Source organism: Ostrinia nubilalis, chromosome 10 (genome assembly GCF_963855985.1).
Source record: "Ostrinia nubilalis chromosome 10, ilOstNubi1.1, whole genome shotgun sequence".
Taxonomy (NCBI): domain Eukaryota; kingdom Metazoa; phylum Arthropoda; class Insecta; order Lepidoptera; family Crambidae; genus Ostrinia; species Ostrinia nubilalis.
Genome location: NC_087097.1, coordinates 15875082 through 15902786, shown reverse-complemented (window position 1 = coordinate 15902786; position 27705 = coordinate 15875082). Strand labels below are relative to the sequence as shown.

At 37.1% G+C, this 27705-nt stretch overlaps 2 protein-coding genes across 8 annotated transcripts in view; both read right to left on the bottom strand.

Moving 5' to 3' along the window:
• Nucleotides 1-859: 859 nt before the first annotated feature.
• LOC135075625 (DEAD box protein 52 homolog) lies at nucleotides 860-10703 on the bottom strand. Its single transcript, XM_063970036.1, has 12 exons — nucleotides 10532-10703; nucleotides 10095-10352; nucleotides 8556-8741; nucleotides 7920-8172; nucleotides 7242-7314; nucleotides 6807-7019; nucleotides 5641-5753; nucleotides 5312-5412; nucleotides 4507-4652; nucleotides 3084-3164; nucleotides 2697-2840; nucleotides 860-1155 (listed from the first exon to the last, which is right to left on the bottom strand). Exons 1-12 carry the CDS (start codon nucleotides 10607-10609, stop codon nucleotides 885-887), a joined length of 1917 nt encoding a protein of 638 aa, XP_063826106.1. The 5' UTR covers nucleotides 10610-10703; the 3' UTR covers nucleotides 860-884.
• A 6016-nt stretch (nucleotides 10704-16719) lies between these two features.
• The window catches only part of LOC135075351 (broad-complex core protein isoforms 1/2/3/4/5), a 52193-nt gene continuing 41207 nt past the window's right edge, over nucleotides 16720-27705 (bottom strand). For 3 of the 7 annotated variants that reach the window (XM_063969783.1, XM_063969785.1, XM_063969784.1), the window contains one exon: nucleotides 16720-23052. In XM_063969783.1, coding sequence (XP_063825853.1) covers nucleotides 22712-23052 — 341 coding nt within the window. In that variant the 3' untranslated portion in view covers nucleotides 16720-22711. Of the gene's footprint in view, nucleotides 23053-23450; nucleotides 23754-23962 lie in introns of those variants that run through there. The other 4 variants (XM_063969789.1, XM_063969790.1, XM_063969786.1 and 1 more) reach the window with 2 other exon arrangements.

The window sequence follows — 27705 nt, the reverse complement described above, 5'->3', positions numbered from 1 at the left end:
CCGCCATTTAAATGTAGTTTCGCGAGAAGTGGTACTAACGACTTGTGACTTGTATATTTTAAAGTGAATTGTCATTCATTTGTGCCAATCCTAATAAAACTACGCCAACTTAGATGTCTTATGCCCGTTTTCACCATCAATCCCTAATTTTTAAGTGACCCCTATGTGACACTTAACAGGAATTTTGTTTTCAAAGGGGGTCACTTAAAATTTAGGGATTGATGGTGAAAATGGGCATTAATCAATCGTACTTTTGATAAAATAAGCCTCAACGCTTTAGCGGTTAAAATATTTAACCACTCAAGCGCTGAGGGCTGCAAAATGCCCTAAAAATCTACTTAGGTAACCCGTTTAAGCTATATTATTGTATGGCGATAGGATAAATAATTTAAGGACTAATATTTACCGACAACAAACAATATTATAAGTAGTTGTAAAGGATCTAAAGCAACAAAATGTTTGATGTGTTGTCGACTGTACACTCAGATGCATAAATAAAACCTAAGTTTATTTTTTATATATTTCACATTAAACTCATTATATTTTAATACATTTTATGAGGCTTCCAATATTTAAATTCGTGTCTTGACTAAAGTGCCATACAGAGAACTGGCTGATTATTCAAAGATTTTAAGTTAAGATGTTGTCCACTTATTTGTATATTTTTAGATAAAATTAGGTATTTTATAGGTGTTAAATACATATGGGCTATTTTTTGTATATAATTGAAGAAGACTGTATATTTTGTATGTGTTTTTAAGTGTTGTCAAATGGGCGAATTAAATTAAAAAATATAATATATTCGTGTTTCTTTTTTATAACAAGGAATTGATAAAATAAAATACTTTTATTTATTTTATTAATTTATTTAAATAATTTTTACATTATAAAGACTTATTTTTATTGAATTTTCCTTTTTTCTTTTCTAATTTATTGTTTTTATTTTTGTTTAGTTTCTTTTCTTTCAGTTCTTTGTTTTTTCCGAATTTATTTTGTTTGTTTTTGTTAAACTTCTTTTCTCCTTTTTCCTTGTTCTTATTGAAGCTATTATCTTTGTCTATTTTACGTTGTTTTTTATTGAAACCATTTTTAATCTTATCTGTGTCTGCGGCTGTGTCTGATTTTTCAGCATCTTTTTCATTTTCCAGCTTTCTCCTGTAAGAAGAAATAGTCATTATATTTTTTAAATTATATGTTTTGCGAATTTAGAGGTTCAGTCCTTAAGAGCGTTTACGCCGTTTGGCGCAAAAACAGTACTTTTTCAACTCGTTACAATCATTAACCAGTAATACTACAAATATGTTATAGGCATAAATAGTTAGGCAATTTCGTCGTCTAAATAGTTAATTGAGAAAATATTGCGATTAGTTTAGTATTTAAGAATTCTATCAAGATAAGTCCACACAGGTTTTGTAAATTTCCACTTTAGCGTCAGTTTACAAGCTGAAATTTTTATAAAAATACTGTGAAAACGATTTAACAAACATTTATATCCCTTAGCATAGATCCTTGGGCAAATAGTTATCTGAGAAAATTTTTAGATTTAAGCATTTTACAATAAGAAATCACAAATTAAAAGAACGTGAAATACCAAAAATCAAAGTGATTTTTTTACCAATATTCTTCCTTTATTCAACATAAAAATAGCTTAATATAATAAAACAACATCTTCTTTAAAATATTTACTTAGAAAACGATATTTAATTCATTTTTATTGTTTTGCTATAAACATTTGAAAACTATTAAAAAACGCCGCGCGCGAATCATTTCCAATGATGCCCCTTGAAACGCCGCGCTTCGCGTAAACGCTCTTAAAAAAATGGTTCTAAAGTGTTATTGTGACACCCAAAATGGCAAAGTTGACAATACAACCATAGTCCAATAGCAACGACATGTTGCAAACTTACTACTTTGGGTGTAACGATATATTTAAAACTGACTGTACCATGATAAAGTAAATTCAAAACTAGTAAGACTAATAAACGACACTTGGATCCTAAGTACTGTAACTGTAATTAAGCCTAAAGTCCGGTCGCAGAGCACGTAGAATTTCGTCCAATGACCGCAAGCTACCCATCCTTATCGCTCGCGCGTAATTATATTGATGTCGCGCTCGCACGAAATTCTACGTGTTCGGTGACCGGACTTTAGACCATAATTTATGTATTTAATTAGTTATACCAGGCCTGTTCATCTCCGCGAGTTTACATCGAAAACAAAACACGCACGATGGCCCACCTACAGGATACTATTCGACAAGGCCTCACATACGAGCGAACATTGACTCACGCACGCGTATTCTTGTGTATGATGGAAGAAAATAAAGAAAAATGAACTAAATACTGTGCAGTATTTAACTGCCTAAATAATAATAAAAACACAGAATGTACTTTTTTAAGTTGCCTCAAGACACTGAGAGGTAAATAAGTAGTTAATATTATTCATGCTAAATCATGTATTTCCTCCGCCATTTTCCGCAGTTTGGCACCTCACGTCACATCATTTTATCGAAGTCAGCCCTATAGCTTCGGCGCAGTGCCGATCAGTGACGTTTGTCAACAAAATGGTGCTTGACTCTTGAGACAGGCTAAATTATACCATATTGTTAATGACATTGAGCATACATTTTTTTAAATACCTTCGCGAAGTAAAACTTCTGTACGTAGTACTTATTATTATTCTGTGGTTATACTCACTTGCTGGGCTTCTCGAGTATTGTGGAGATCTTGTCGCGATGCGGCGCTTTCTTGAGCAGTTTCTTCCGCTTGTTGGGGTTTTGTTTTAGCTTCAGCATGTATTCTGGAACCTCGCAGCCTGACTGCTTCATCACCGATGCGATGCTATAATATAAAAGGATATTATAGAAAAGATTAAAGAGGACGATATGAAGTAGAAAGTATGAAGAAAAAGATTGAAAAATAAGTTTGACGAGGAGCAGAAAAAAGGAAATTTAAGAAAAGCAATGATTTTGCAGAATTTATCAGTCAATTTATGAATCAATAGGAATTTATCAGTCCGCATGATGAAAATAAAGTATAAAGCGTCCCTAAAACAGACAATGAAATGAAATCAGTAACAAGTACCTTCTGAGGTTGACAACATCATCTTGAGTGAAGAATGTGATGGCACGCCCTTTCTGCCCTGCTCTGCCCGCGCGTCCTATCCTGTAAACAAAAAAATAATGATAATTTTTTCTCTCTTTAAATTTAATTTAACCATAATGGGGAAGCTCTTGGTGTGCATCTCAAATAATGAGGTGGAAGCAAGCTTCACCCGAAGTTCTTGTCTATTATTATGGCCACAGAATTGTATTGGAAATCCTTCGGGAGGCCTTTGAACGTTATTTGGACGTTCAAAGGCCTGACCTTGGCTGAAACGAACGAACAATAAAACAAAAAATCTCTATTCTCTCCTCAACTACATATTACCACAGAATAATAATAAGTACTACGTACAGAAGGTTTTCTTCGCGAAGGTATTTAAAAAAAAGTATGCTCAATGTCATTAACAATATAGTGTAATTTAACTTGTCTCAAGAGTCGAACACCATTTTGTTGACAAACGTCAGTGATCGGTACTGCGCCGAAGCCATAGGGCTGACTTCGGTAAAAAGATGTGTGACGTGAGGTACCAAACTGCAGAAAATGGCGGAGGAAATACATGAATAAGCATGAACAATATTTTGTGTTTCTATTATTAACCAGGCAGTTAAAATACTGCACAGTATTAATTACACCACCGTTTTCACATACATAGTTTATTGTCTTTACAATGCAAATGGGTGAAGAATACACCTGCGTGCATCAATGCTCGCTCTTGAGTGTCCTGTCGATTAAATATCCCAGTAGGTGCCGTCCCGCGTGTTTTGTTTTCGATGCAAACTCGCAGAGATGAACAGGCCTGATATTACCGGCTAGTTGTGAGGGACTATTGTCTGGGACTGTTGATGAGGGAATCTGCCGGGATACTTCGAAACGCCGTTTACGTAGTTTTGGGTCTATCCAATCACTGCGCATGGCATCTCGCTTTGTGTGAGAAGGATGGTAACATTCGAAACTTTGGATGACGTTTTCGGAATAACCTCGTTGTTCAAATATTTAAATACTAGCGGCCGCCCGCGACTTTGTACGCGTGGATTCCGTTTAAGCCCCTTCATCTATCTTACGCGGTTTAGATTTTTTCATACAAATGTTTTTTCCCGCTAACTCCCGTTCCCGTGGGAATTTTGCAATATCCTGTTGTAACTAAGCTTTAAGTTTACTAAGGTACCTGCATGCCAAATTTCAAGCGTCTAACTTAAGTGGTTTAGATTTTTCATACAAAAGGATTTTCCCGCTAATTCCCGTTCCCGTGGGAATTTCGGGAATTCCTTTCTTAGTGCACCTCTAGGGTACCTAAGCTACGTCCCTTCCAAATTTCAAGTGCCTACGTTTAGCCGTTTAGGCTGTGCGTTCATATGTCAGTCAGTCAGTTTCTCCTTTCAGTATATTTAGATTTTTAACTGACCTGTGCACGTAAGCGATGGCAGAGGGCGGGAAGTCGTAGTTGACGACGAGGCGCACCCCGCGGAAGTCGATCCCGCGGCCCAGCAGCTCTGTGCAGATCAGAACCCACGTACGCCCCACGCGGAAGCTGCGCACTGAGTTGTCTCGCTGCAAATTGATACATTTTGTTTGTACGCACAGACAGCACATGAAGCCAAACAGGCAAAAAAAGAATGAGACATGTATAGGCTCCTTAAGAGCATTTGACGATTTGTAAGTACTAATTTAATTAAATAAAGATCATTTTGAATTTTTTATTTTGCGTGGCTTCGTATGTCGGTGTCATGCAGGTTATATTTCAACAAAAATGACCCTGATGTGCCTGTTGAGTAATTATGGAGATGGCATAATCTAAATAGAGACACTGTCTTCTAATAGGGAGATAATTTTCTTTATATTGACAGCCTTTTTGTTTTCCTTACATGGATTTTAAGACAAGAAACAAAAAACAAAAAAATGGCTGTGACATACGGACGGACAGACGGACGGACGGACGGACAGACAGACAGACAGACATGACGAATCTATACGGGTTCCGTTTTTTGTCATTTGGCTACGGAACCCTAAAAACAGCTACAACTAAACCAAAAGTAACTCTTTTTTTTACAATTAAAAGGAATTGTCACAAAAAGTTATTCAATCAACAGACATTCCATAAATATTTAAAGATAAAATCCAACGGTGGCGCTAGTGAGCAATGTAAGCCTGAGCCAAAATCTGTTATTGTAATATCAATTTACTAAGCCTATGTGTATCATGTTATTTACCTGCGTTTGCGTTCTGTCCGCGTGAATGACGTCCACGTTAATACCGTCGTATATCAACTCCTTGAACAACTGTTTCGCTCGCTCTTTACTTTGCACGAACACTGAAAGAAAATTATCATGTATATTATCTATGGAAATTTTGAGTCAGTCAAAGTCTAAAAGTGGATATCGTAGAGACAACTAAGGGAAAAATATGCAAACAGCCCTCCCAACCAAAGCTGGCCAGAGCGTGTGGCAGTGTTAGCCAAATTCTTCGAGCTTCGTCCCTCTGTCTGGCAAAAGGACTTGATGAAATATTGTATTAATCACACAAGTGAAGGTTTATTTACCTAAAACAGGGGGCTTGAGGCCTTTCTGCACCAGCTGCCTGAACGCGACTAGTTTGCCGCTCTCGTTGCCGCAGTAAAGCAACTCTTGTTCTACTAAGTTTGTTGCTGCGTTTCTAGAAATAAAATAAATAAACATAAATAAGAAACTCTTGGTTTATATCTGAGCTGATAGAAAGTGATGGTAAGACCTAATTTGGAAGTGAACTTCGCTCGGAATCTTTATTCATAAACAAACTGGCTATTTCTGGCGACAGATTTAGTAAAGACGGTGGTAGCTAACCAGGTGGACTTAGAGCACGGACTGCTACCAACTACACCGAACGGGACTTCTTGCTTTGGTCCGGAACCCGATTACATCCGTTGTCTGGTACCCAAGCATTGCTTTATGATTAGACTAGCTTTTACCCGCGGCTTCACCCGCGTGAAATTTAGTTTGTCACATATCGTGATAAATTATAGCCTATGTTATTCTGGGTTAAACACAATATTAATTAGTTTCATCAAAATCCATTCAGTAGTTTTTGCGTGAAAGAGTAACAAACATCCAGACATCCATACAAACTTTCGCATTTATAATGTTAGTAGGATGGTGCAGTGTAAAATGTCCCAAGATTTTTATTATTTCAGCTGACTAGGGATTTGAACATGGCCATTCTTCGCTGCTGGGGCTTATTCCACTATTCGCCGTTGACAATCCCTGTCAACGGGGATTAGTGAACTTTGTCAATCGGGAATAGTGGAATAAGCCGCTGCTGGTGGCCGCACGCGCTGAAGATCTGGCCCAGCTGCTGTCTGATGACTGCTACGGTGGAAGAACCTCACCGTAGTCCCACAGTGATGTTGAGCAAGCCACGCATGTTGTGACGACACCACTTGGCCACGGGCGGCGTGTGCGTGGCGCTGAACATGGCCACTCTTCGCTGCTGGGGCTTATTCCACTATTCCCCGTTGACAATCCCCGACAACGGGGATTAGTGAACTTTTTGTTCACTAATCCCCGTTATATTAGGATTTTATTTTTAACATTGTAAGCTCCAATTGGCGTTAACGGGGATTAGTGAACTTTGTCAATCGGGAATAGTGGAATAAGCCGATGCTGGTGGCCACACGCGCTGAAGATCTGGCCCAGCTGCTGTCTGATGACTGCTACGGTGTAAGAACCTCACCGTAGCCCCACAGTGATGTTGAGCAAGCCGCGCATATTGTGGCGACACCACTTGGCCACCGGCGGCGTGTGCGTGGCGCTGAACATGGCCACTCTTCGCTGCTGGTGGCCACATGCGTTGAAGATCTGGTCCAGCTGCTGGCGGAAGTCGGAGGCCTGTTCTGCTGAGCCTTCGAAGAGTTTGTCCGCCTCGTCGATGATTAGCCAGCGGACTCTGTGGAAAGTCGGGACTGGTTAGTAACAATCGAATTGCTAACTACCTCGTCTATAAACACTTGAGAGACTCCTCTAATGAGAATAATTTCGATTCAAAATCATACTTTGCTTTGTAGTCAAAATTCACTGACTGCAAAGGTATGTGTGCATTGCAAAACATATATTACTGGATTTTTGTATTCTTAATGAATAACAGAGTAATCCTAAATTTATTACTTACTTGTCTAATGTGATATTGACACTATACTGGTTGAGTAAGTAGCACAAACGGTTAGGAGTGCTTATGACAATGTCTGAAACAATACAAAGTTATTTCATAAAATACTATCACCACAGATACAATATTTTTGACAAAGAATCTATACTAATATTATAAATGCGAAAGTAACTCTGTCTGTCTGTCTTGCTTTCACGCCTAATCCACTGAACCGATTTTGATGAAATTTGGCATAGAGATAGTTTGAGTCCCGGGAAAGGACATAGGACAGTTTTTATCCCAGTTTTTGAAACAGGGACGCGCGCGATAAAGTTTTTCTGTGACAGACAAAATTCCACGCGGGCGAAGCCGCGGGCAGAAAGCTAGTAGCAAATACATTAAGGCTGAGTTGCACCACCTAACTTTGACGATAACCGGTGTTTTTTGTATGGAGTTTGACAGATTTTTGACGTTTGTTAAAGTCAAAGTAAGGTGCAACTCAGCCTAATTAAAGTTACCATAAACTTTCTGTCCACCCACAAGGTTGACCGACGACATCATAAAGGTAGCAGGAAGGCGCTGGACGTAGGCCGCTACCAACCGGGCAACATGGAAAAGCATTGGGGGAGGCCTATGTTCAGCAGTGGACATCCTATGGCTGAGATGATGATGATGATGATGATGATAAACGTTCTAACTTACCGCTTTTCCTAATAGTGGCTTCTCTCTCTTTAACTTTGCTCTCTTTGACGCTCCTGACGACGCTGCATCTCAGTTGCGTGGCCGCACTCAGCCGCAGCACCTCGCGGTGTATCTGTTGCGCCAGCTCTCTCGTGGGACACAGGATGAGCGCCCGAGGGCCCCCCGAAGGGGCCCCCAGTGTGTGCAGGATTGGAAGCAGGAACGCGGCGGTTTTACCCGAACCGGTGGGAGCGCACGCGAAGATTTGGCGGTCCTGGACGGAATTTAAAAGAATATGTAACTTATTGGAGAAATTCATAGTGTTTCAGTTGCAAGAGGATGAAAAAGAAATTTATGCAGATGAAATCTTCAAGCTCAAGCTGTTGATGTTATGAACCAAATGCTGACATTTTTGTTTCAATAGGTTTCAATCTAGATCTTAAGCTGCAAATATGCTTTACTTTAAAAAAAAACTTCAATGTGAAAAGCTAACTGCTTTAAGACTTGACAAGTTAAATTGCAATCTATCACAGACGCAGTATACTGCTTGTATGATAAACGAATGTAATTTTTAGTAAATTTATTGTTGTTTCTTGCTATTGATGAAGTGAAACTTTCTATCCTTAGAAGGGGTCTTCAAAGGTTTATCATACTTACCTCTAGCATGCACGGAAGAGCTTGCCTCTGCACAGGCGTGGGTTCGCTGTAGCCGCACTGTGTGACCGTGTCCACCAGGGCTTGCGACACACTGTAGCGCTCCGCCAGGTCTGAGAAGCTCTGCAGGGCGGCTGGAACGTGCCGTCCAACCACTTTGATGCCATGCTCATTGCGGAAACGATTTTGCTGCAAGAAAAGACGAACTTTATTAACATTTGTAACAAAATTTTAAATATTTACTCATTTTAACAATTTGTATTGTTCTCTTAAATGTGCACAAAGCGTATTGAGAAACAGTTGGTTAGCTAAAAATATAACACAGATCTTAATTTTATAGTAATACACTTTCGTTTTTATTGCATAAAATACCATGATGATGTGGAATGGTATTTTTGGGAAGTTTTATGGTGATTGTTATACAGTGTGAGTCACGTTAAAGTGTACATATGAAAATAGATGAAACTAGACCTATTTTTATCGACAAAAAAGAGGTCAAAAATTTTTTGAGATTTTTTTTTTTAATTTTTTATAGAATTTTTTTTCTTACAATTACTTATTGTAAAGCAAAAGTAATAACTTTTCAACTAAGCGGTATATCTTGATAAAATAAAAACAGTAATAATGCTAAATAACAGGCAATACTAAAAAAATACATAAAATACACAAAAAATGCCAACAAATAATAAAAAATGATACTTTTTGAAAAAAAACTGCTTAAAAATTCGTGTTTTTTTTGGTTATTTGATAAATTTCTCCAAAAAATGTCCCTATAAAAGGTGGTTTTTATTACTTTAAATTATTCTCTATCGTATTACCTTTGTAAAACCAAAAATCGCATGTCTCTATCCCTATCACAACATTTGCTATGATCGTTTGAACTAAGCCTCTCCGGGCGCGCCACTCAACGCTTCGTTAACAACGAAACTGAAAATGGCTCTAGATTTGTAATTTTGATAAAGACAAGTTAGATTTCAAGTAAAAACAAAAGATTTCGAAGTAAAATAAGCATTTTAGTTAAAATTAAAATTGTCCCTACCTGTAGAGGAGAATAATGTTGTGGTAGGCCTTTGTTCAAACTATCATAGCAAATGTTGTGATAGGGATAGAGACATGCAATTTTTGGTTTTACAAAGGTAATACGATAGAGAATAATACAAAACAATAAAAACCACCTGTTAAAGGGACATTTTTTGGAGAAATTTATCAAATAACCAAAAAAACACGAATTTTTAAGCAGATTTTTTTCAAAAAGTATCATTTTTTATTATTTGTTGACATTTTTTGTGTATTTTATGTATTTTTTTAGTATTGCCTGTTATTTAGCATTATTACTGTTTTTATTTTATCAGGATATACCGCTTAGTTTAAAAGTTATTACGTATTCTTTACAATAAGTAATTGGAAGAAAAAAAATTATATAAAAAATTAAAAAAAAATCAAAAAAATTTTGACCTCTTTTTTGTCGATAAAAATAGGTCTAGTTTCATCTATTTTCATATGTACACTTTAACGTGACTCACACTGTATAGTTTAACTAACCTCTTCAAGCTCTAGTTTCTTTTTTAAATCCTCTGGTTTTTCTTTCTTCTCTTTTTTCTTCCTTTTCTGTCCAGCAGATATCCCCTCAACTATCTGTAGCTCATCGTCGGACTCTTGGGTTTCTACTTCAGCATCTGATATTTCAGATTTTATACTCAAATCATCATCTGCATTTGACTCTAGATCATCTTCTAATTCTTTTTTGCTGTCTAATAATTCTTCTTTTTTTATTGGTACCGTTTTGGCTTTTGGCTGATCCTGTAAATAAGTAAAAGATTTATCTTCAAAATTACAAGCAGTGTCTTAAACTGGAGAGATTGAATAGCGTGCAAACGAAACTAGTAGGAGCTTTCTGTTTTAAGACTATAGCAGTTTATTAGACTTGGATTGTATATAAAATACAAATAGTTTTTACAGGTAGAGGTTATGTTACTTACATTGCTTTTCAGACCTAAAACACGCTTTTTGAACGTCAAACCGACGGTCAACTTCTTGAATATATCGTAAGCGTCCATTTTTTACACATTAAAATAGTAATTTTGTAGTAATTTAATTAATAACACGTGCGAAACTTCGTCGAACTCTGCATTGCTGAAGAAATACTTTGTTGTTGTCAGTAATGTCAGTGGTTTGTCACTGTCAATCTGACAAATGGTATTTAATATTAAACAGTACATTTAAGTAGGTACTTTTTATTAATTCGATCATTTAAATTATTCCTAGATTTAATTAAGGTTTTTAAAATAATAAACAGCAGTGTCGAAAAAATTACATGTTGTTTTACTCTCATGTGATTGTGCTTTACATTTTAGTACTACTACTCGTCGCTAGATGTCATTTAACACACCTACAATTTAGTTCTTCTATTGGTCGCTAGATGGTAGTATTGTACGTCCGGTTCTATTCGTCCTACAAATTGGTAGCATTTTCAAAAAACTTTTTAGTTGGTAGGTAGTTGTCTTATCTTATTGCATTTGAGATAATAATAATAATGATATTTCTCCTTATAAAACGGCATCAATATTACAGAAAGAGATTATATTGAGAGAATATAATAAATGTTTCAGTTTCAGTTCCAAGAAAGAAATCGTCGGGACTCGAATCCCGACGCCATTTGTTGTACCTACATTTTTTTTAATTCAGTTTGATGTGAACCCTTAGGATGCTGCGTGTACGCAGCGAGTTGGGAAAACATTATTAAGATAGTAATGAATTTTATTGACACCACCAATAATTCCAATAAGTACACAACTGTTTTAAAAGACTATAATAATGTCTCATCTCATCTGTATGCCTCACTCAAGTTTTTTTTAATACGATTCAAGTTTGATTTTAGTAGCTTTAAAATATTTTAAAGTATGTCAAGTGATTTGTGATGTCGTCGAAATTTTTATATTCGTCTAATCAAACTGAATATTTAAAAAATAACTCCTACCAAAAAGAAACTAAAAAATCTAAATAAAAATAAATGTGGGTATTTTCTACTATATAATTCAAAATAGTTTATCATTAAATTAATCGAATTTGTATTGACTTTTCAACCACTTTCTATTGGCGGTCGCCGATTTATTTTTCGAATTTTTGATTGGTTGAAAGTCTGCTATAGATGGCGCTCGCGCTGGTCATGATTTTTGAAGTAATTATTTCATTGGCCAATAGAAGATTCCGACTCACGCGACGAACCAATCAATTCATTTTTGTTTGAGTCTGCAACTGCAACTCATGAGTTTTTGATTTTCAAAGTGAAGTTTAGTGTTGAAAATATTTTTAATAAAGTGTGAACATTTGTGATGTGAATTATGCAAACTCCTTGTGCTCGTGAAGAACTTTCACCAATGGATTCAAGAGCATGGACATACTCGGCGGATGGACCCTGGTCTTGACTCCACACGAGAGCTGGCTGGAGGCGATCCTGGCTGCCGTGCGGCTGCGTGCAGGTCAGTGGATTTTCATCCTAATAATAGTTTAGTCTTTTAGATGGAGTTACTTCCCAGTGCCACCTCTTTTTAATGCATTTGCAAACTTACAATTTTTTTGTGTAGGTGTATCGTAACATAAACGTATTTTTTACTGTAGGTAGGTACTTAAGTAACTATCGCAGTCTCTGAAGTATAATAAACTAGTGACCACCCCCGAATTCGTACGCGTGGATCCCGTTTTACACCCTCATAAGGGTGGACTTTCGTAAATTTCGTTCTTAGTGAGCACCTACGTTCGAAAAGAAACCCCCATGCAAAATTTGAGACTCCTAGCACTTGTAGTTTCTGAGATATCGCGATGAATTTTCAGTGTTGAATTTCCAGTGAAATAATTCCAACACGCTGGGCTGGGATAGCATGACCAATTTTTAATTACATATAATTTTATTTTGTAATTCCATAGATGTAGGAATACGTAGGCTATGAGAATGATTGAAGATTTTAGGTATAATTGAATTCTTCCCATCTTGAGAAGCGGTTCTTTGGTTGGTTTGTTTCAACCAAATTGCGTTCACTACTGGACAAAGGCCTCCCCCAAAGACTTCCATGAAGACCGGTCCAAGACTCCAGGTCTACCTACTTCCTACGCCACCAGACCGTCGGTCCACCTAGTGGGAGGCCTGCCTACATTACGTCTTTCGGCCCGTGGTCGCCACTCGAGAACTTTTCTGCCAACCCCAGCGGCCATCAGTTACGTAATGTGTACCACCCACTGCCACTTTTTTAAGTTTGGCAATTCTGCGTGTTACTCAATACTCAATACTCAATACTCAATAGTTTATTGCTTCCATAATGTTTACAAAAGGTGTTATTGGTAAGGTAAGATACAATTATGGACCCTGTCGGGCACTGCATTTTAGGAGAGAGGAAGTAGTAGGGTAATTGCGCCGGTTTTCCGTCCAGCTCCTGTTTTCGTCCATTTGACCGACTTGCCACAAACAAATTCGGAAAATTAGAATACAAACCTAACTTTCCGTGCAAGTTTGGACTTGTTACAATCTACAATATCTAAGTAACAGTTCTGCCTGCATGAAAATGTAATTTGACAAGTAATAACGCCAAAAAAATCCACGGAAGTTGCTGCTGCACACAGGTGAATGGAAAACGTCGTCAAGTTAGAAAAAAAACGTGCCGGTAGGGAACTTTCATGGTATGTTTAATTACTGTTTTAGCTACTTTACGTAATGTTTTTGGCACGTATGTCTAATTATAAGCATAATAAACACTATTTTAAGGGTTTATTAAAGTTTTTGTATAGAAATCTTAGATAACTAAGTGGACTAATACTAGCATAACAATTTTGCAAGATTTTGGTTTTCGTCCACGTGGACGGAAACCCTGACACCTAGTTAATATTTATAATAATCATTTTACTTCAATGGACCTACAAAATACAATGTTTTTTCTTCCAATATGATCTTTATTGCTATTACATTAAACATTTTAGTTTACGTCCACTTTTTAACAGTGATAAACCCATAAAAACCGTTAAAAAGATGTGGACGAAAACAAAAAACAGCTTTAAACGTTGTTGTGTTTTCGTCCATGACGTCATGAGCAAGCACTGGGGTGGACGAAAACCAAAATTAGCTATTCCTGTAGATTAGTTTTCGTCCATTTGTCCTTCGAACTATTGAAATATTTTCCTAAATTTAGGTAAGAAACTTATTTAAATCTTTTTGATATCATTTGAAAGCTAACAAAATTACCTTTCAAATGATATACCACAATCCATAGTTACTGTATTGTAGAATTGGTTTTAAGTTAATAATTCAACTGCACCCTTTTTTCTACACAGTGGTCGAAAACTAGCGTACACTAGGACGAAAACTGATTTTTTTGGACGAAAACTAGTGAAATCGCCTCTTTTGCATAAAATATTTTTTATAAAAAAACCCGTGGTATTTACTTATTGTCATATAATATTAACGTAAAGTAGACTATATAAGGACTAAAATGACATATGATACATATGAGTAAGGGTATTTTAAGATATTCATTTCGCATCACAAAGTTGGCAACTCCGATAATTGGACGAAAACTAGCGCACTTACCCTAATTATCAAATTTATTTTTAATCTGTTTTATTATTATTATACTTATTTAGTATTTATTTTTCATTATACTTATATTTATATTTTCATCTAAATTATTGCACTTAGGGCTACTTTTTTTGGCAGGATTTAGTTTTGGTATGTTATGTATATTATATCCTATTATATTAAACTATAACTCATTTGGTTTTGCGGATCACCTCATTTCTGACTCGATGATTACGCGAGGAAACTCCGAGCGTAGCACGCTCCAACGCAACGCCCTCTAACTTTAAGACTTGTTATGAGGCCCATATGAGCGACCACGTCTACGTTCTGTAGATATCGCTGGCACTGGTCAAATGCCTGCTTATCATCTCATGAGACACTGCGTTAATTTGGATCATCATCATCATCATCATTTCAGCCATAGGACGTCCACTGCTGAACATAGGCCTCCCCCAATGACTTCCACAACGCACGGTTGGTAGCGGCCTGCATCCAGCGCCTTCCTGCTACCTTTATCAGGTCATGGGTCTATTTGGATGTGAATACTTATTTATTTATTTTATTTTACTTAATCTTTAATGTCATATAAGTAAATTAGTAATTACATAAGGCAAACTCAATGCCATAAAGGCAGTCTCTACCAGTTTACCTTCGAGCCAAGCAGATTATTTCGCGAAGCTTGTCGAACTCTGCCCAGCCGAGTTGGATACGATGATTCTTGAGATACTGTCTATAATTTAAACTTAGGTGCCGTGCTACTACTTTTATTTATGACGCGTGGTCTTGGCTTCATCATACAAAATATGAATTTTGTAAACAAACTTGTTACATCTTATGTTGTTCCTGACTTTTACTCCACCCTTATTTTCGTAGTAAAATCTCTCAAAAGCGTAAAATTGTCACCTACGCCGAAAAGGGGCGAAAATCATACAAACAGTCAAAAAATGTTGACCATTCTTCAGGCACTACTTCGTTTTTTCCTCTCCTGTTTAATTTTATGCGTTTCATACAGCTTATGATCGCAGTCTGCGGAGGAAGGAACACTATAATGTAGGTATGAGGTCGCGATCCTCATCAGTGAGGGACCGAGGAAGAAGTATAATAATTTACTAGCTTTTGCCTGCGGCTTCACCCGCGCGATGTTCCTTTTGTTACGGATCGTCATAAATTATAGCCTAATTATTAGGTATGTTATTCTTATTTACTACATTAAAATCCGTTTTGCAGTAGTTTTTGCGTGAAAGAGTAACAAACATGTTAACATCAAAACATCCACACAAATTAACGCATTTATAATATTATTAGGATAGTAGGATTAGGTAGTAGGATTTATAATATCATCATCATCATTTCAGCCATAGGACGTCCACTGCTGAACATAGGCCTCCCCCAATGACTTCCAGATCGCACGGTTGGTAGCGGTAGCGGCCTGCATCCAGCGCCTTCCACTTTGTGGATGGACGTCTCACGCTCGCTGCGTTTTCCGGTATGTGACCTCCACTGCAGAACCTTGCTGCCCCATCGGCCGTCAGTTCTGCGTACTATGTGCCCTGCCCATTGCCACTTCAGCTTGCTAATCCGTCGGGCTATATCAGTGTCAGTGTCATTTTATAATATTAACTTAGTAGGATAAAAAAGCTCGCCCCTTTGCGACGTCGGCGACGAAATGTAGGTATTGTAGGAAAGTGTAGAAATAATGGGCTTCTCTTATAAATTTTCATCTAATTATATCACTCCTGAAATATTGTCACAAAAAGCCAAGTCCAATACAATCACGTAATCGCTACCTACGCCAAAACTTATCAAAATTGGTTCATAAGTTGAAACGAGAAAACGTAAATTATCATAATTCTGATACACGTGTTTTCGTGTTTAATAAACATATTCAGAAATATTCATATCGCTTCGTTTATTTCATCTACCTAAATTTCAATCGTTGTTTGAGAAACCCCTTACGTAAAATTTCAAGCTCAAAGTTACTTACAAACATTCCGAACTTTTACGAAAAGTAAGTAGCTAGGTCTACTTTTTACAAAAACCTTTAAATATGCTAAAAATAATTACGAGTATAATCTATTAACAGAATAACCTCCCCAAACGGCCAGCGCGATCGTGGTGTGGCCAAATCCTCCATTTGCCTTGGTAAATTGGAGAGGGTTATGCTCCTACAGTGGAGTCAATTAATACACATACTTACTTGATTATTCAAGGCTTAATTTTTTATTTACTCATTACTTACCCGACTGAGGATATCTGCAAATAAAAATAACCACATTCCTAAAAACTTCAGTTAAAATTCACCAGCCGTATTTCAGTTTACCTTTACCGGTGTCTGTTGGTTGTTGTAGGTTACAAGAACGGTTAACAGTTGACGTATAGTATCACTTATTTCTATTTATAAAAATGCTACATAAATAAGTCAGTTTATTACATTATCAGTTTATTACATTGGATTTGATAAGAATGCGGCGCGGGCGAACTAGAACTTGCACACGGTTGGCCAAGAATTAAACGTGACGTGAAGTACCTATGATGGGAACTTCGAACAAAACCGCTCAAGCAAGTTAAAAGGAATGAAGAGGGAATAAAATAAAAATACACATCATCAATGGAATCACTGCGAGTTTATTTTTATACTTTTATTACATCCAACTGTTATACTTCGCATGAGAATTCTGATTTAGATTTCTAACGAAACCCAAACTAACCAAGATTTAGTCCGAACGTCAGTTTCAGATACTTATAGTACTAAGTTCGCCAACTATTGATATGTCCTTAACGACCCCCGAGCTGATTCCTTAATCACATTTATATTAACAACATCAAAACAAGTAAAGACACCTCGCCTGTGCCACTGCGGCGGCGGGCGCCGAACTAATACAAACAATTAATATCCTACACACATTGACACATGAGTTTCTTTTGAGCTATATTTCGGCGATAATACGTCACGTCCCTTAGGTCAGTAGCGTAAAGTCTTACGTCCGTAATGTAGCGTCATCTCGTCAGTAATGTAACGTTGTTTACGTCAGTAATGTAACGTCATTCCCATAGGCAATGTATCGTTGTTTACGTCCGTAATGTAGCGTCATCTCGTCAGTAATTTAACGTTGTTTACGTCAGTAACGTAACGTCATTCACTACGGCAATGTAACGTCCTTTACGCCCTGCGACGCGCCCTAGGCGGCAGCGCCCGCGACCCCAATGGACACAGGCGCCCGATCCTCCTCGACCATACACTCTACAACAATAGTACTTTAAGTGTCCTCACCGACTGATTTAGATGTTTAACTTACAACAATTTTCAAGAGAAGCCTAACTGTCTGGGCCGTAGCCCATCACACCTATAAATCCTTACTCGATCAATACACAATACTATGAAACATTTTTGTACACTTCCCTCGGACCCAACCCGAACATTAAAAGTATAACAAACTCATTAACTAAATGTATTTAACACATATTTTCTTCTTTGATCAACGATGGCAAACTATAACTTTTACACAATAGTAACACAATATTAGTTCATAAAGGGCAGGCGGCCCGCGCGGCAACGGCGCTGCGCGGGCGCACCCGCTGCGGCAGCTTAAAGAAGGAAAATCGATACTAATAAAAACGCAGATCGTGCATACATTAAATTACGAAAAAAGAAAATCTTATCCTAAGTGTCAGCAAAAATATAGTGCAGTAAATTAGAATTGCCACTTAATTAACTCTCACATATAAATTGATTATTTTCTCATAAAAAAATATTTCTGTGTATAAAATGTGTCACCCAAGTATAACAGCAAAAGGGCTCGCTCCGCTGAAGGTTCGCGCGCTCGGCACTTATACAAGCCAACATGGCGGCAGCTTTCAGCGGAACAAGCCCGCAACTTCACTTAAACTGTAGATAAAAAGTTATTTCTAGCATATAACTGTCAGTATATTGTATGTCATAAGCGTGTATATTGTAAATATTTATATAGGTACTGTAAAGTGTGATCAACGAGAGTCGCTCGGCGCGGAGAAGCGATGCAATACTTAGATTATATAATACTTATACTTTATATAAAAGATGTAAGTGCACTTTGAGTTACGGAACTATACTTTATGAATCTAGTGTCTGTAGGCCCAGCAGATCGCGGGACACCTAACTACGATTAACTAAAACCTTTATTATAGTTATAGACGGATGAGCGACCTGCTAGGATCGCTTATAGATTAACTATAGTTTACTGAGGTACTATGGCAGATTGGAATCTATTGCTATTTATGTATTATACTTAGTTATGTATATTACAAGTGGAAGATACTGGTATAAATATTAAAGCTATGGAACTCGAGGTTAAATCGACTCACCCATAACAACGCCGTCAAATCAAGTGCTCAAAATGACAACAGATGAAATATAACAATTAATAGATAAATATAAAAGATATATCTGAACTGAGAATGAATAAATTATTAAATATAATAAAAATACTTTCCTATTTCAATATATACAGTATATTACACGTGAGTAGTTAAAGCCTGATACTAATGAAATGATGTCGATTTATCCTCAAAAAAGTCACTTCTCCGGCCGAGCGATTTAAATTATTTTAAATAAATAACTATTGAAAGTACTGGTTGTCCGCGCGTCCGGACTTGGCGCGGACTACGCAATACTAACCTCGTAGGGCGCCAAGATGGCCGCGCGGACAGATAACTATTGCATTTTAAACATGGTAATGGATCAACAAAAATAATGTATGTATGTGTATGGGAAAAACTATGTAACAACTGTTATATCTTAGATTGACATTTACAATAATTATTGTTATACGAACCGCCGGACCGGAAAAATAAGTGCGTTATTTTTCCGGCTACGGCGAGGATGAACAACCTGGTAAATATAAGTAGAAAATAACCGTTTACCATCAATGTGTATTGTCGTAAGTAACTAAGGATGATTTTTGTTTCCGTTACTTATATTTATCATTTTGTTTTAACGGTGATACGGCAGGCAAATGGCGAGCCAGTTAACACGTCGCCCGCCATCGCCCGAGCGGTCGTCGGCGACTATCGCCACATTAAAAATATTAAAAATTAAGTGATATAGTTGGAGGTAATACTTAATATTACTGGAGGTAATACTTATGATATAAAAGCATTTCTTAAAACAGACTCATTTGTGAAGGATTTGTGAACATGTGAATTGAATACCTACATTGTAACTGTTGAAGATAAAAATATATTAACACGTCATACGTGGGGTTTGTTAGTTTCATTCGATATTTATTTGTTTGGTTTTGCAATGTTTCTATTATTTTTTAGTTTTAAAATGCGTTCGAAAAAAATATGTTTTCGCAAATGAATTCGAATATAAATTGTGACGACCTCAGAATGACATTTACGGCACAGTTATACATTTTGTATAAACTAAAAATATATTACTAAAGCTTAGTAAGTAGTTACGTTTATTTAATTTGTTTATTTATGATTAATTATTTAATTTTATTACGAAAGTTTAAAAGTCGTGTGGTTAGTTATTTTTTAATTATTTAATTTTTATTCAATGCGTTTACGTAGTTACTAATGCCGATGCGTTGTTTTTTAGTGTAAAGTACCTTGCGATGCCACTCTGAAGTATATAATTCTTATTTATTAAACTAGTAGGCTATTGAGATAGTTGTACTGTTAGAAGGCATACCGTTGTTGATCAATATTTGTGCATTACCCTACTTTAGTAACACAGTCGGTTTATTAAATATTTCTTCATTAAACTTAATTAAACTAACTGGCAAAGAAGCGAAAATATTATCAAACCCGGATTATTATATTAAACAAATAAACTGTTTCTCACTTTCTTACTATTTAAAAATGCAGTATTTTGGTATACATTGCAAAATATAAAATATTATTGTTTCGCTGTTAACGTTGCAATTTGCTGTTTTGAATTTCCTAGCTGCGACCTCCTTTTTGCCGACACGAAAACAACACAAGTCTAATTTTACGTAAATTAATTTTATCAATAATCACGATAACAAACTGTCCCCGAAATTTTGATATAGTTCGCAGCTGTCCACTGAGATCAAACAATTTCGAATCACTCCAAAAATCAACAAACAAAATTGGTGGGAATTCCAAAAAAGCTCCAAAAAGCCCTAACAATAACAGCCGACCCGAGACACAGCGGAAACAATAAACACAAACATTACAAAAGTTTCGTCCACTACATCTAAGTTTCACTAATAATAAATCCATTAGTAGAATATATAAAAATCCTTTTCCATTAATGATTTTATCTATTTACTATATAATATCACGAGGTCTATTCCCAAAATGACGCCATGTATGTAGATACTAACTTATAAATTATTTACAATTCATTCTACCCGCTTGCTTTTCTTTCCTAAGCTCCAGCTGTGTTGCCGTTGTGTCGTACTTGTTGCGTCACTACCAAACGAACTTATTTTGTATCCAGTAAGTGCAACATTCAGATAAAAATTAAAAACAAAATAATATATTTGAGGTACTACGAAAATACGGAGGTATTGCGTTATGTTGACCGGCGTCCATACCAAATGTTACCTTAACCGAACGAAGCTGAGGTTACGTTAACCTATCGTTAAAACTAACTGAATACATACCGAATAACGTTAATGTAAATCATATCACAAAGTAAGAATATGTAACATTCCGAAAATGAAAAATAAAATACGAAAACTTAAATTAGATACTTAGCTTTTACTTATACATTGGAAATATAAATGCAAAAATATGTTCTTCGTCTGACATTGCGAATAGTACGAAAATTAAATTATGTATTAAATTGCATTGATCTGTTTGAAAGAGTGCATTGTGTGTTTTAAAAACGGTCACTTTCAGTGATTTGATATGTCGATAGAGAGGTGCTATCCCGGACGATATGGCACTAATTGTATTTTCAATTTCAAACAATTCAACTTTGTCAGAAGATTTTTTAAGATTTTTTACTTTTTTTAAGTTCTATCGGAAATAAATGCGACTATCCCCGTCAATTTTTTCTTTGGCTTTGCGAAATATCACGGCATTAAAATACTTTTCTTCGTTATGTATAGATATTTGTGATATGTTGGATATGACTGTTCCTTTGAGTTGATATAGTTGTCGAGAACCCTGACCGGATATGTAGATTGTAAACGAATACGGTACCCAAGCAATTTCCTAAATATAAGTAAATAAAATATTTTTTACAAATCTGCAGCCATCTTATGGTTAATCCTAAGATTTTTGAGAGTATAATAATAATAATCTAATAAATTTTCAATAACGAGATGTCCGCTACGTTGGTCGACATTAAAAGAACCACTATACACTCATAGAGAGAAATCCGAAAATGGATACAGTTTAAATATAAATCTATCAATTAATCCCTAATGTCTACGTTAATTTATACAGAAGAAATGATTAATTTTTACTTCATGATTTGAAATCATGCATATCCGTATACGATCGCCGAACTACTCGAAGACCCACGACTCGCGACCCGGCGCCCATATCCTCGTAATTCACACTAACCCTGTATTGAAGGATCCTCTAGGGTCTGATGCCCTTCACATTCTCGTTCCAAGTTCGCCGTCTGTTCCCGCGCCGCCCCGCTCCGCTGCGCCGCGGCGCGCTCTCAGCACGCCCAAATACTTAAAGGAAACTTCTAATATAAAAATGATGACTTAACCTTATCCTCATCCTAACTACTCGTACATTCAAGTCGATTACAGCTATACATAATTACGCTCGCTTTTGAGCAGAGATGCAACTGAGAGCGCACCGCGCGTTCGCGAGCTCGGCGGAGCTGCTCGCGAGCTTTACGTTCGCCATCGCTCACTGCGCACACGATTCTGGTCAGCTACATCTACACCAACATTAATGGCATGAAGACGAACGAAGGCACGGCTACTTACACATTGATGACGTTACTCATAATTATTATTGAAGCCAAACGCACATAGAATAGATTAACATTGTTCAATTAGACGTTAAATTTTGTACTTTCGAAATCAGATTCTAAGAAGTCTTTAATTTTACACAACATCAACATTTTTAATCTATATTTTTTTGTTATTAACCCCTAAATAATCTGTATTTTAAATTTAGATTTGGCGTTCCGAAAAAAGTCTCTTTAAAAAATATTTTCTTTCCATTTTAAAATTTACTGTTTAAAATTTGTACGTTCTTTTTTGTACAGTTACCGAATCTAATTTGACACTAGATATTTATCGAAAAGTGATTTTAAAAAATGTATCTTTACCTCTTTAAAATACAGTTGGCATTATTTTGGCAGTACTAGATATATTAATACTTTAGTATTGCTCTGGATTACATTGTCATTTGAACACGGTCGCGCACTCCGGGAGTGCGGCGGGTACACTCGCAGTCACAAGCGAAGTCCAAGCGTCCACTAGGCGAGCTACTGCGCCACGAATACTGTATGGAGTTAACCTAACGTCAATTAACTAATTATAATACGATTAATAACCCATGAATGCGGCGTGCATTGTTTTGGCATTGTCCGTCGTTATTGCACATGGTACGGTTCCCTGGCGGGGCGCCCGGCGCGGCGGGCGGGAGAGATTCAGGCCATGGTCTGAGGTCATTGCAGGCCCGGCGGCAGCTGCTCGGCGCCGGCCAGGTCGAACAGGTGGTGCGGCGCCGGCGCCAGCGCGCTGTGCAGCGCCGACGTCTTCAGCAGCCGCTTCAGCATGCCGCTGGAGCCGCGGTGCTGCAGGCTCTTGTGCGTCGTCAGCGAGTTCTTGGTCCGGTACCGCCGGTGGCAGAACTCGCACACGTACAGCGTGTCCGACTGCTCGTGCTTGTCTTGGAAGTGTCGCTTCAGGGAATAGTAACAAGAGAAGGTCCGGCGGCAGTACGGACACTCCTGGGGCTCGTTGATGCCGCCCGCGGTAGGCGGCGGCATACGGAGCGGCGCCACGGCTGCAACACAAAGCGCGCATTAGAGCCCGCCCACTGCCCGCGCGGTACTACGCTTACAGGTATGGTTATAACTATCATATGCACTGTACACATTGACTAACTACACAGTAATCACGAGTTCTCAATTATCAAAATCTTAGGAAATTCTCTCAACCACAATGACACAGAAACACGTGATAACAAAATGATAGAAGCATGCTCCAAGCAACACAACAACGTCAAACTGCGAACCCGATGGGAGGGGGCCTTGGCTCGGGGCGTAAAACATAACAAACAAAAAGGTTGAAACGATTCAAATAAAGTAAATAGAAAAATAACGGAAAAGGAGTTTGACCCTAACGTTTTCGTCGTTAATGAGTTAGCGTCGCGGCCTATCAATAAATGGGGCTAACCTTTGTGGCTGGTAAGTGGGGCGCTGTGGTGGGCTTGGTTCTCCTTGCTGGAGGAGCTCTGCCGCCCGCCGCGCCAGCTCCGTCCGAGTAGTCACTAAAAAAACCGAATTTGCTCCGATTCCCCGGGCCTCGACTTGTGGTAGGTGTAAATATGCGTCATCAGGGAATTCCGGGAGCAGTACACTCGCTCGCATATGGTGCAGCGGTACTCCTCCTGCCGCTCGGCGTGCTTGTCCGCGATATGGCGCTTGAGCGACGCCTTCGAGCATAGAACCTTGCCGCATATCGAACACGAGAATAACTTTTTACCTGGAAACAGATCGAAAGAAACAAAACAAATATGGGGGTGGGTCCCCTCGCGACTCACGCGTCAGCCTAACTGGGCATCGCTAATCTCAATTGCATTTACTATTTCAAAACTCAAAGTTAACGGAGTGAAAACAAGTGTGAAATAAAATTAAACTAAAAATTTGTAAGTACAAAATAAAAATAAATAAATAAAAAATGATGGCAAAGCAACATGGCCGGTGATGTGTTAACAACGACATGCAGAAGTGAAGTCGGAGGCAGAGACCGGTGCGAAGCGTGAGCGAGCGTGCCGCAGCAAGAAGTCTCAGGGCGGTTCTCGGTCGGACAATAAAACTGGCAATAGTTTTGTATATTTGTTTTTATTAAAAACGCCATTATCATCAATATTAGGATTTATGAAGTTCGGTTTAACGATTACATTACATTTTATGAGTAGTTATGTCAAGTATCTTTAATAAAGTAAGGAAGGAAAAGAACTATTATTAATATATAATGTGTGATGTAAATCATTAGATAGATACCTAGTTATATAATATCCATAATGTGCAGCCCATTATTTCAGACGTTTCAAACATTTTGGCGTCACTCTGATAACGAACGGTTCCGTTAATGGAAGACAAAACTTAAAACTCGCAATATTTTTGGCACATCTTTTAGAGAAACAAATCGTAACAATCTAATGGACTGCATTACACAGATGCCAATTGTCAACAAAAATCTACACTTTACGGACAGTAGAATAATAATTTAAGAAAAAAAATATAAAATTTCAATACAACAACCAATAAATTAATTTAGATTCCTTATAAAATAAGTAAAAATGCCAACAAGAAGAACACATTGGATAAAGTCGCACGCGTGTTGCGTTGAAAAAAACACCTTAACAAGTTAGAAAGATAAAAACTTAAACAGGTCACAGAAACAGTCTTAAACTTGCTAAGATCCTAACTAATGTAGTTCGACAGGGATGTGTCCTGCTCCTCAGAACACGGTGTAGTCTCGCCCTCCAGGCCTTTGGCCTCCGAGATCCCAAAACAACTTAGCACCTAAACTTCTACAGAAAGATCATGTCAAATCACAAAATTTCGACTAATGCCAAACCGAAATAGCTCACGCCTGTTTTTGCTTTCACAGCGAATTTTTTTTATAAAATTATTAATTTAGTAAATAATGTACATTTTTTATCTATAAAATATGCCTAATAGTGTACAATTCAAACGCGTTCTTACTCTAATCAGTCTATAGCGCTTATTAAATTTTGGCTTTTATCAGAGACAAGGTTTTCGACTTTCTAAATAAATTCTTAATTTTTCCCGTCAGTGCTATCCGCTGGGTGCCTGCGCAGCACATCCCTGTAATCGTAAATTAAACACGTAGAAGCTATTACTATATGAATTCAGATAAACCTTACTCCTAGTTAGTCAACTAACTTAATTCCCAAACCCAAATTAACAAGAAAAACTATCACTAAATTACTAGACAAAAACAACAATCCTACGGTTTACTTGAACATCGCGAGACGCAAATAAAAACTTAACACTTCATACGGAATGTTGCGAACAAAACTTTAAGTCCACTTTCGAATTTTTTCGTTCCCTTAAGATTTTTCTAACACGAACATCGTTCCAATTTAGCACCAAAACACTAGTCTTCCAATTTAATAATAAGCTTACTAATTAACTAAACAAATAGTAATGGCTAAGCGTTTAAGTGTCTAGCAATAACAACAGAATCTTATAACATATTAGCATTTAAAATTACTTTAGGAAGCCTCTTAGTTGTTAGTGTAAAGTCGATAAAGCACTGACCATTACTAGGTAAATAGACGTGTTCCGAACACTACTCCTAAAACGTTAGAAGTCACGCAAAATATGTCTTTTATCCAATAAGAACACAATATAATGTAAAGCAGGCACTAATATTACTTAAAGTGTATCTATTGTTTTACAATAAATTATGTGTTTACATTAACACTTAAGATTTCTTATTGCTATTATAGTAAAAGAAATATAACAGTTGTGAATGCGACTTAATGTCATCCTAGACTGTAGTGATGCATATTGAACTAGATAGGTTACAACGAAGGACAATGCTGGCCTGGATGTCCCAACTTTCTATGAGCCTCTCTACGAGCCTGCTTAGGTATTGTACATAATAACTATGTAAAGTTGAGCTATCCATAATTACAGTATTACGACTATTTATGGCAAGCAAAAAATTGTTAAAAACATCGATTTCAAATATTACTTAGTTTTGTTAAAAAATTCACACTGTTCAAATTTAGGAACATTTAACACTGAGAATTATTAAAACTTTATTACTATTACCTATTTATGTAGTTAATATAATAATATGTGTAATTTAATTACAAATTGTACAACGAAACAGCAACAAATGTGAAAGTTGTAAATGTACAAAGTATTGTTGAATGTATAAAAACAAATATTACTGAAAAGTAATAAACTGCTAAGCTAGTAAGGAAATTTAACGAAAAATAATATAAGAACGAACACAAGGATTGTATAAACCTAACGCTTGAAAGTAACTAAAATGTGACTAAACTAAAAATATAATATAGCCATATTCATTCGCTTAAATGGCACCTTACGATTCACTTTGCTAATCATTGCTATTTTTGTGCATTGATTGAATTTACGGCGATATTATTATTTAAATAAAAAGTACAGACAGCAACGATAGGCATGAGCCTAAAAATCACCAGAAATAAAAAAAAATAGAAAAATAAAAGTCAACTTCGGAAATAAAAAGCAAATTGTCAAATTGATGTATAAGTTTACATTGTATAAGTATGCATATTGGTAGTATGCTTGTGTGTGTATGTCTGGTTGTGTTGGGCTATTGTATATCCGGTTTATTTCTGCTGTGACTGTGCTTCTGCGGGTGGAGATTTGAAGAAAAAAAATTTAATTTTTCGTTCTATTGGTGCTTCGAACTCGTCAGTCTTAAATTCAATGAACAAAACAACACCTAAATATAAAAAGTATAATTTGAAAAGCCTCATAAGCCAATTATATATCTGTGTAAGTATATAATTTTAATATTTTTTTAAATAGTTTTAGTAATCTCGTATAAATATCTAAGAGTGAGATCATGCAGGTAAATACAGAATAAATAAATTGCAAAACGCCGAAAAATGAACACAATCTTGAAAACAATATGCCTCTTTTGTTACTTACTCGAACACTGTTCTTTTTTTATAAATTTAAGCCTAATATATAAATTTACAGCACCAAGATTTTTCATCTTCTCAAAATATTTTTTTCTCTTCGCCTTATTGTCACACATTAAACATAGTGTAAAAAGTTAGGAATTGTCACGTACCGCAGTATTGCACATGGGGCGTGTCGAGGTCGCTCCGGGCTCCGGTCTACCCACACAGTAACAACGATCAGTCGCCCTCCTAACAACTGGAATGTCTAAGCCATGAGATGCTCGAGTCGAACTCGTGTGATGTAGAGTCGTATACTCAATCCTATCAAGATCATTTACAAGTTCAAAGTTGATTAAAATAGAAAATAAACATTTTGTAAAATATAAATCTAAAAAGTATTAACATAAAATATATCAACGAATCCCGTTCTAAAGTAATTATTTAAGTGTAAAAATAAAATTCGAATCACGCCCGTTTAGACGTTGAACTGATCTTTGAACTTGTAGAAGTCGATGTTGTGGTGGGGAGGGGTGATCTTGGCGTCGGCGGTGGTGAGGTTCTGCGGCTGCGTCTGCTGCGGCAGGCCGCGCTGGCGCCGGTGGTAGATGCTCTTATGGTTGTTGAGCGAGTTCAGCGTTCGGAACACCTTGTGGCACAGCGAGCAGCGCGCCGAGTGCAGCGGCTGCAGGTGCTGCTGCTCCGTGTGCCGCTTCAGCGTCAGCCGCGTGGACAGCAGCTTGCCGCACACCTCGCAGCGGTGGCCCGCCCCCAGCGGGCCCA

Bases quoted from the DNA above. Each gene is read 5' to 3' on its own strand.
- LOC135075625 (XM_063970036.1), bottom strand. From the start codon at position 10,609: ATGGACGCTTACGATATATTCAAGAAGTTGACCGTCGGTTTGACGTTC. The intron at 8,173-8,555 runs GTAAGTATGATA...AATTCCGTCCAG, and splicing joins CTCTTCCGTGCATGCTAGAG to GACCGCCAAATCTTCGCGTG. The intron at 5,754-6,806 runs GTGAGGTTCTTA...TTTTATTTCTAG, and splicing joins AACATCACTGTGGGGCTACG to AAACGCAGCAACAAACTTAG.